This window comes from Alosa sapidissima, chromosome 2 (assembly GCF_018492685.1).
Source record: "Alosa sapidissima isolate fAloSap1 chromosome 2, fAloSap1.pri, whole genome shotgun sequence".
Taxonomy (NCBI): domain Eukaryota; kingdom Metazoa; phylum Chordata; class Actinopteri; order Clupeiformes; family Clupeidae; genus Alosa; species Alosa sapidissima.
In genome coordinates, this window is record NC_055958.1 from 32,994,055 (window position 1) to 33,003,980 (window position 9,926).

At 41.7% G+C, this 9,926-nt stretch overlaps 1 protein-coding gene across 1 annotated transcript; it reads left to right on the top strand.

Annotated features, from left to right (window-relative positions):
* Positions 1-4,878: 4,878 nt before the first annotated feature.
* On the top strand, positions 4,879-9,469 carry LOC121687736 (E3 ubiquitin/ISG15 ligase TRIM25-like). Its single transcript, XM_042066942.1, has 6 exons — positions 4,879-5,642; positions 6,270-6,365; positions 6,773-7,003; positions 7,145-7,295; positions 8,297-8,554; positions 8,873-9,469. The coding sequence occupies exons 1-6, from the start codon at positions 5,058-5,060 to the stop codon at positions 8,968-8,970; spliced, it is 1,419 nt and encodes a 472-aa protein (XP_041922876.1). The 5' UTR covers positions 4,879-5,057; the 3' UTR covers positions 8,971-9,469.
* The last annotated feature ends 457 nt before the right edge of the window (positions 9,470-9,926 follow it).

Below are 9,926 nucleotides of genomic sequence, written 5' to 3' on the forward strand. Positions count from 1 at the left end.
GACAGCGCTGCAACGTTGGAGGACAGTACACATTGGTCGTAGTGTTATCCGGTTGCATCGAAGTCCGAAATCATTCAGAGTAAACATGGTCTAGTGTTATCCAATTGCGTGCAGTGAGATTTTTAAATGCATGCTTGTTGCCGCCCCTCGAGTTGGGCCATTACATTGCTTTTTGCCAGACCCTTAATCTTTCTAGATTATCAGGGTCTGGATTTTCCAGGCTACTTGCTTTATGAAACATTCCTAATAAAATTATTGAATGCAAAACAGTCCCTTGTAATGGTGATTTTGCATTTACATTTACAATAATAAAATCCCAAATTCTTAATATGCACTATAGTGATTTAATGTATCTGATCACACTGAGGAGTAATTGTGACAATAGATTCCATACTGTTGGCTCATCCTGTTAGCCCCAGCAGCCATTTTAGTCAACTCATCCATCCAACCCTAAACAGGATGTAGTGTGGTGGTTAGGGATCAGTCATCACATGACTTACAGCACATACTGAGGTAGAGGCCCACTAACAGAATACTTCTCCAGTCAATTAGTGGTCTTGGTAGTGCTTTGCATAACTAACCATGGCTTCTTACTTTGGAAGTTTTTTTTTTTATGGTCTGGCAGTGGACACATTTTCTTTCTTTTTATGACACGATAGTTTTCTGAAACTGACTTAGATAGAGTGTATTAAACTTAACCACATAGAACCAGGAAGGATTACAAATATAATTCAACATGTAGTACATTATAGCACTGTGAAAAAGTAGTCCTCTCCTTTTCCCCTATGACAAACGTTTGAAAAACTGCCTTGTGCCATACGTGGACTGCAGTGAAACACACTCACCTGCACTCAGTTTGTTTTATTGCTGTGTATGTATGTGTCTATACTGGGAGATTTTAGCTGTGTGGGCATAAGACCTTCATCCCTCTACAATGGTTTAGCCCAACATACTGATTGGGGTAATTGCCTAGTCTATTTAAAAGGCAGGCTTATTTCACACAAGAGAGACACGATAGACAGGAAACAGCAGAACCAGGAAGACACACAGAAGAGCTTGAGGTCCAGAAATCAGGGAAGTCGTAGAGTGTAATGTTTGTTTAAGTGTAAAGTTAACCTTGCAAGGCAAGGATTAAGTGAGGTCCAAAGTTACAAGGTCGCCTTGTTTGAACAGGGAGCCTAGAAAGAGTAGGTTCCTGGGGCCTCATTTATAAAAGTGTTGCGTAGAAACCATCCTTCATTTGATCTTAGGGCTAGTCCACACATACGAAACCGATCTTTTTTCCCTCCGTCTTCCCTGAAACCGCATCAAGAATATTTGCGTCCAAACGGATCCATCTCAACATGACTCAACACGTTACTTCATACCCCAGGCCTATAGGTGGCACTGTTTCTTTACAGAAATTGACCAAAGTTTGTGCTTTACAAACAGACAGAATAGGCTATGACGAAATGGCTAGTGTAAGGAAACCAGAATTGTTTGTGTGGACTGATGGGGAACTGTCAACTGTAGTCAACTGTAAAACTAATAAACTTTATTTTACGGTTTGTGAAGGGTGCAGTCCCGTCCTTTATTTGGCTAACGCAGGTAGGCCTACTAATCACCTTTACTTTCTTTGGTTGTAGGATAGTCCGTGATTCACATTAGTTTAGGCTATCACCACAATTAGGCTACTAAACGCAAGGCTTACCCAAGTTCTAGGCTATTCTGTCGCCACATTTATAATATTGCTATAAAACCTTCGTTAGTAACAGTCAATACGTTTGCCTGCATCAAATCGCGCATTTGCATTCAGTGTGCTACCATCGGCTTAACGTGAGTTCTAAGCGTCTTTGTGTGCTTATATCTGATTTCACTCAACTGAATGCATGTATATATGTTGTAAGACATGTAAAATAAATGAATGACACTGGCACTACGCACAAATTAATGTAGCCTAAACTTACACCGCACTTTCCTAATAACTTAAGTTCTCTCGCGTCACTGACAGTAGCTAGAATGCATTAAAAAAACACCGGGAAAAAAGTGTTCAGTCCACCAAGTCATAAGCTATCGGCGCTGCGCAGCACCAGTTGTGATATTTATCTTACGGAGTGTAATCGTAGGTAATGTCATGTATGAAAACTAGTATTGTTAGGCAATACTATAAGTGCAAGTCCAGGGCAGCTGAGGTGTGGCGATGACATCATCGATACGCAAGCAGGATGTGCGGTTTCGCTGTCTAAATGAATTCAAACGGGCTACGGTTTCAGATTTCTCCACTCTGGGACCAGGTTTCAGAAAAGTGCGGTTTCGGGCAGTGCGTTTACAGGATTCGTTTGGACGCTCGGCCAAGACGAAGCAAAACCTCTGCGTTTAATCTAAAAAGCGTCTCCGTGTGGACGGGCCCTTAGATCATTTCTGAAATGATCGTACGTGTGATTCAGAGAACACGAACGTACGCACAAAAAAACGTGCGTACGTCACCCTTCCAGATGTGCCCATTATAAATCACAAATGAACGTCAACTTGTGCGCAGCCGGATGGTTTTAGGTCTCCGCCTTGTAAACACCCCCTCATCAATATCATTAGCATATGTTTTAATGAAATCAATGGCCTAAAAGTATAAGTATATTTACTTTTTTGATCCCGTGAGGGAAATTTGGTCTCTGCATTTAACCCAATCAGTGAATTAGTGAAACACACTCAGCACACAGTGAACACACAGTGAGGTGAAGCACACACTAATCCCAGCGCAGTGAGCTACCTGCTACAACGGCGGCGCTCGGGGAGCAGTGAGGGGTTAGGTGCCTTGCTCAAGGGCACTTCAGCCACGGCCAACTGGTCGGGGCTCGAACCGGCAACCCTCTGGTTACAATTCCAGAGTGCTAACCAGTGGGCCACGGCTGCCCACAAAAAAAAAAAAAAAAAGCTGTAGCCTATGTAAAATTATATATTGAAAACATTGTATAGGCCTAGCTGATGCCACTCATGTAACTGCCCTACACAGTACACAAAGCACACTCACTTTGTCAAAACGCATCGCACAATCGGAATCGAACCTCGGTCTCCCACGTGCCGGCCCTTGCCTGTTACCACTGCACTATCTGCTTCCACACAATGATGAGGTTTGCAGGTGAACTTATAGTTTATAGGCCGGAACGTCATATTCACAAAATTTCTGTTAGCTAACAAACTGACGGTTGTATGTGTTCACTGAACAAAGATTATGAAAATAAAACACAACTTTTCCATCTCAATTTTAATTTGAACAGATATTAGTACTGAAACCGTTCAGAATTCTTCACTTTCTGCTGACGAAAAAACGAATGTCGGCCATGTTTTTTGGGCACGCGAGCAACATGTTTTTGTTGTTATGTAACAGGGTGTGAATAGCCCAGTTTTGTGGCCAAGGCTATTCGTACCAGGGGTACGAATAGACACTCCGCTTTAAAAATCTTCTGATATTGATCATGCATATGGCAAAGAAAGACATGAGATCATTGGTCTTGGAATTTTGATCGCACTTACGGTGTGTTTCCACACAGCGAAACACCTCGCGATTTTCGGCCAGCGAAATTTCGCCTCGGGGGCGTGACGGCGAAACCGCTAACCTTTTGACTGCAGTGTCTAGCCAGTGGTGGCAAGCGAGCTAATTAGGCTAATCAGCTAATTCAAACGTTTAAGTACTTAATGAAGATATCCAGGGGTCTTTATGACTCGACTAAGACTATGTTGCCTATAAACAACAATTCATGTTCATAGAAACAACAAGGTCAATAAGACATAATATATTTCATACCTGTGTTGCAGCATGTAGCCTAGCTGTCTAGCTAGGTTTACAATGCAATCCAATGTCCTAAAATACTAGCATTTCGCCTGTCAGCTAGCTAAAAAGATCGAGTGCTTAAACTAACATATATAGTGGTCTATTTAGTGGTGTATGTGCTCTGACTAAGTTCGTGTGGCATATAAACCACAATTCGTGTTGATACAAGTGCCTAGCCTGGCTAGCGCCACCACTTCTCAATGAAATGTGGTCTGGGAACCAAACGTTAATTTTCTCGTATTTGAAAAAAATGCCCAGAATGCCCAGTTTATTGGGTGCCACGGATGTCTATCAAATGCGTCTGTGCATAGCTCACCATCGTCTTGCTTTCCCCCTTGTTCTGTGATTGGTCCCCTATCTCAGGCGAAAATTTGCTCCATGGTCTCCAGGCTGCCTGCCAACTAGGGCGAATTTCGTCTCCATTCAACCTCAATGAGAGCGACGCGAAATTTCGTTGTGCGGAAACACACCGTTAGACCTCAGATTACTTGCAGTACACAGGCATTACCACAAGGAAATGGTCGTACGTCAAGTTTGAACCTGACGTGGAGATAAGCACTTTTCCACGTCAAAGACGGTTTTTATAAATCTGAGCGTTGGCATGGATTTGAGAGTACGCACGGTCTAAGATCTAGTTTTATGGCACGGTATATGTTTGTAGACTGAAGAACCCTGCATTTCATGTTTGGACTCCAATTGTGCTCCTGGATTTGCCTGTTTGTTTATGGACAATAAATGATTATATTTTTGAACGGAACTGCTGTCTCCTGCCTTACCTCAACACCACCTAATCCAGTGGTGCACCTCCCTAAACGTGGGGTGGTCGCCTCTGTCCCTCACAAGCACCATAATAGCAACAAAACATTATCTGATTAAAAGGAAAAAACTTAGAAAATTAAGTATTCAAAAAATGAAGTATGTGACTATTTTACTGCTTGCTGTTGTTATATTCCAAAAAGTGTGTAATTATTATTTATATTAAATCATATAGGAGTCTATATTCTTGTTGTTGTTATAATCAAACAGATTATTTGACTGTGTTGCATATCTGAAATGTCTCTTCTCTGTAGAATTCTGCCATCTTGTAGAACTTTTTTCTGTAGAATTCTGCCATCTTGCTCTGTGCCTTTAAGGTTTGTGTCCACACAGAACCAGGAAGAAACAAACACTAACCAACTCCCACTTCTGATGAAACGAAACCTATTTAGCTTTGCTTGCAGCCATCGCAAGTGTTTGTTTATAAGGAGAAATGGCGACTGCTTCAATGTTTCAGGATGAGTTCAACTGTTCTATATGTCTGGATCTACTAAAGGACCCGGTGACTATTCCTTGTGGACACAGTTTCTGTCTGAACTGCATTACAGGCTGCTGGGATCAAGAAGACCAGAAGGGTGTTTACAGCTGCCCCCAGTGCAGAGAGACTTTCACTCCAAGGCCTGTTCTTTATAAAAACACAATGATGGTTGATATGTTAGAGAAACTAAAGAAGACAGAACTCCGATCTAATGTCACAGTTTCTTCTGACGCCAAACCAGGCGATGTGGAGTGTGATTTCTGCACTGGGATAAAACATAAAGCCATCAAGTCGTGTCTTTCATGTCTGCTTTCCTATTGTGAAGTTCACATCCAGCCTCACTATGAAGTGCCTCGTCTAAGCAAGCACAAGCTGGTGAATGCCACCTCGCAGCTACAAGACAGGATCTGCACTCAGCACGACAGGATTATTGAGTTGTTTTGTCGCACAGACCAGCAGTTAATCTGTATGCTCTGTTCCATGGACGACCACAACGGGCATAAGACTGTCTCAGCTGCTGCCGAACGGACTGAGAAACAGGTTGGGTCAGTCTCTCTTACATACGACCACACACATACTTTGGGACCTAATGGTGGACAAAGTTAGTCAACAAGCAAATTTGTTGTGCATTCAGACTATGCCAATCATTAAAGGGACACCAGGCAACGTTTTCGTGTTAATTACTCATCTTCGTAAGTCGGTATATGGTTAAATGACTCATTACAGGGCGAATGAAGACTCTCTCGCCCGCCCCTACTTCCTGTAGGAAGAATATCCCGCTTGCAAGTTCAGTGTATCGTACCCGACGACCGAAGCAGTTTCAGTTTCCATCCTGCATCCACAGCACAGAGGGAGGCTAACGAAACGCTAGCGATTGTTGCAAACGTGTGTATAATGGCAGAGACGGCGAAGAAGCAGCGAAAACCCTTGACGGAAGATGCAAAGAAAAGGAAAAGAGCTTCAGACCGAGCGAGGGGGAGTTTCGTAGAGAAAAAGCATCAGGCTTGCCTGGTGTCCCTTTAAATGTGGTACCTTATTTGGTTTATTGAATTGAACAGATTGAGAATAGCGATGAATCTAAAGGCTTTGATCAATATTTTGCGTATGGTTGTCTTTGTACTTTGCGTAAATGTTCTCTAAAGGTATGGGATGTGCATGCGTCCACAGAAGCAGCTGGTGAAGTTGAAGGGAGATATCCCCAGTCAGATCCAGCAGAGGGAGAAGGAGGTGGAGGAGGTTAAACAGGCTCTGAAGTCACTGCAGGTGACTGATGACTGAAACATGGCTGCTGTAAACGACGTATTTGTAACACGTTGTGCTGTGTTGTTTGTGTGCCTGTATGTGAATGTGCCTCATATGTCTGAAAGAGCATTATACTGTGTGTGGGGGTCATGTATGAGCATTTCGTATGCATCATGTGTGTGTGTGTGTCAATGTGTCTCATACATGCATATGCACACTTTTCATATGTAGAAATGTAACTATTTCATGTGTATCTTAATGCATATTTCGTAAGTATGTGTGAATGTGTTTCACATGTGAATGTGTTTTTTTGCTCCCTATAGAATTTAGAAAATAATATTTATAATATAATAAAATATAGAATTACAGTGCAACTACAATAGTTGAAAACAAGATAAGACAAGATGAGCCTCCCCATCTCCCATCAGGCCTCTGCACAGGAAGCTGTTGAGTACACTGATCACATCTTCACTGAGCTGATCAGCTTCATGCAGAAGCGCTCTGAGGTGACCGAGTCGATCAGAGCTCAGGAGAGGGCAGAGGTGAGTCGAGCTGAAGGACTCCTGGAGCAGCTGGAGTTGGAGATCACTAAACTGAAGAGCAGAAATGCTGAGATGGAGAAACTTCAGCCAATAGAGGACCCCATTGATTTCATTCAGGTACCTTAACCAGTCTTTTGTTCATTTATGGAGACTCCTGGCTAAGTTGATTGGTTTTCTGGTTGCCAGGCTTGCTCTCTTTAAAACAGTATATTGTCCCCTGCAGACTTTTGTGAGTTCTGTCCCTTTGTGTTCATGTAGAGTTTCCAATCACACTTCACTTCCTCAACTGTGGCTGAGACCCTTCCCAAGGTGACTTTTGAATCCCAGTTCTCCTTCCATGAAGTAATGAAATCAGTGTCTCCATCTCTGAGAGAGAAAACAAAAGAGTTTCACCAGGCAGTATTCAAAGGTACGTTTTTTTATTTTTTTATTTTTTTTAAACGATATTACATGCCGATGACACCAGAGGCAAACCTGGACTGAGAAGTAGAGACCAGAGAGAGCTGATCAGAATTTAATTTAGTCCTTTCATGGCCGTGGATCTGCCCAAGGTTTCCTCCTTGGTAAGGGAGTTTTTCCTTGCCCCTGTTGCTCTTGGGTGCTCCTTGTTGGTGCCCCCCACCTAATCCCAATCCTCCCCCACCTTTTTTATGCAGCCCTTGCCACTTAATCTACTAAACCCCTCTTCTACTGCACTTTTTACCCCCCCCCCCCCCCATTAATGCACAAATAGGCTGACACCAGACATAATTTCACTGCATTTTTTACTTCCAGTAACTATATGCATGTGACCATAAACTTCCTTGTATCCTTGTATCATGGAGGCATGAAGAAAAGCCACAGTCCAAAAACAGTCCAGATGTTCAGGGCAAGGCTTATACAGCACAGCACAGAGCTAAGGCAGCGTTTTTTACATGAAGAAAAGCAAAAGGAACAGATCAATAGACGGCACAAATAGTGTCCACACAGACACAGTGGAAGTCAGGCACAGCAGAGTTTCATTATCAGCATCATAGTTGGCCCCACAAGGCTTCCGTTTTAACATTCCATATGTTATCTTAATGCAGAAGAAGTTGATTGGGAACCAAATACAGTAGAATGTTCAAGCATTGTTTTTGTTATTATTGTTGAGCAGGCAAAAGCTCACATCAAGGACACGCAACACCAGTAAACAGCACAAGTACAAGAAGCACCAGGCCCGAACTGAATTATAAAAAAAACACATGCATGTTACGTAACATGAAAACTAAACAGATATCAAAGCACTTGAGTATGGCTTGAGAATCTGAATAGATATTGTGCTGAGAAGAACGACATGGCTTTTAACTGTGTGTAACTGAATAGCTAAGTAGCAGGTGAAAGTTGTTACTCAGATATTATTGACATATATCATCTCTGCTTGTTGTATAGTCACAGGTCTCATGGTCATGGACACAGTCATACTGAAGACTCCTGAGACCATTTCCAAGAGTTGTCGTCCATATCCGCCACAGTCATTAAATTTTAATAGGTTTGGTTCAAATCCGGCCACAGGCTTTGCACCAAGTGCTGGAACAATTTTTGGTGAACCTTCCAGACCATTTGGCCATTCATTTGGACATGCTGCAAGTAGTTGCGGTTATGACCACAATTATACCATCCCTGTCGATGGTGTGGGCGTGCTAAAAGGTGAGGCTCTTAGACATTTACACTCATTTCATCACACTGTAATACAGGTGTAAATTATTCATTTAGACCCTTTCCATATGCTCCAAGAGGATAACCAAAGCAGATACTTTGAAATGAAAATGAATTACACTTTAACTTAATGCTCTACAAAATGTCTCCTTTAAAATATACATTTTTAAACTTTCTTTGTCCCCTATCATTAGCTCAATGTTCCTTTCTGTGCTACTGGAAATGTCTTAGGAATACACATGTTTGTTTATACTGTTGAAAGGGTCTGTATTGAGCAATTCCAAATAACACATGGGTCTTCTTTGACAGCTTTGAATGGGCCAGATAACATGACTGTTGACTTTCCTGAGCTCCAGGGTTGGAAGGGGAGTTCATCGAAGCTGGAACTGGTACTTCTGATCAATTAAGATTCATGATCCCTTACGTGTTTACTTACTATGCCATTTATTTTTGATCAACTGATCAATACTTTGCTGTTACTCTATGTAAATAATATTCCTCTGGTTACGGAACATTGTCTTTTATTTTATGTAATGTTATGCACAGGTGCAGAGTTCACATAATGTCACAGACACGTCACCTTTGCAGTTTCACAGTAAGGGAACTCAATAAAATGTGTAACATATGAAAGTATTTGCAATTACTTTTGTTGGTCATGGAGTTGTATTTCAAGAAGACATATTATTTGTTCCAGTGAAATAATTAAATTGTTCTTTGAATTGATTGGTATTAAGTTAGGATACCAGGGACATGATCCCAGGAATTGGATGCCTCTTGCACAATGTGCTTAATCGCCATGTGCAGCCTAGCAGATGAATATATGGATATTCAAAATACTCCCTGATTGCCTTTTTGTGTGTCTTGCTGATTATATCCACTGACTTGATGAAATAAAATAAATCAAAATGGCAAAATGCATCTTATTTTGTTTCAAACTCATACACCAAAGGTGAAAGAATTTGGACAAATTAGACCGAATATTCAGGCAACAGTGTTGATGATGTTTAAATCAAGTCCACTGGAATTTAGCTAAGTAACTGGTAAGTTCTAGTAAGTTCCTTTCACCTTAAAACAACAGTTTCAAACTCAATTTGATGACACACAGACTTATAACAGGCAAAATATTGTTTCAGAATATTGTCAATACCGATGTGCATCCGGAGCACCTGCTATGTAGCTTTGGTTTTTCGGCCTAGAATATGACCCTTTTCATCAGCTCTCTGTGAGTTGGGCACCTCCTTAGCTCTAAATGCGTACCCTGTACATTGGGCACCTTAGCTCTAAATGTGTACCCTGTACATTGGGCACCTCCTTAGCTCCAAATAGGTACTCTGTACAGAGTTGAGTTGAATTCCTACATTGT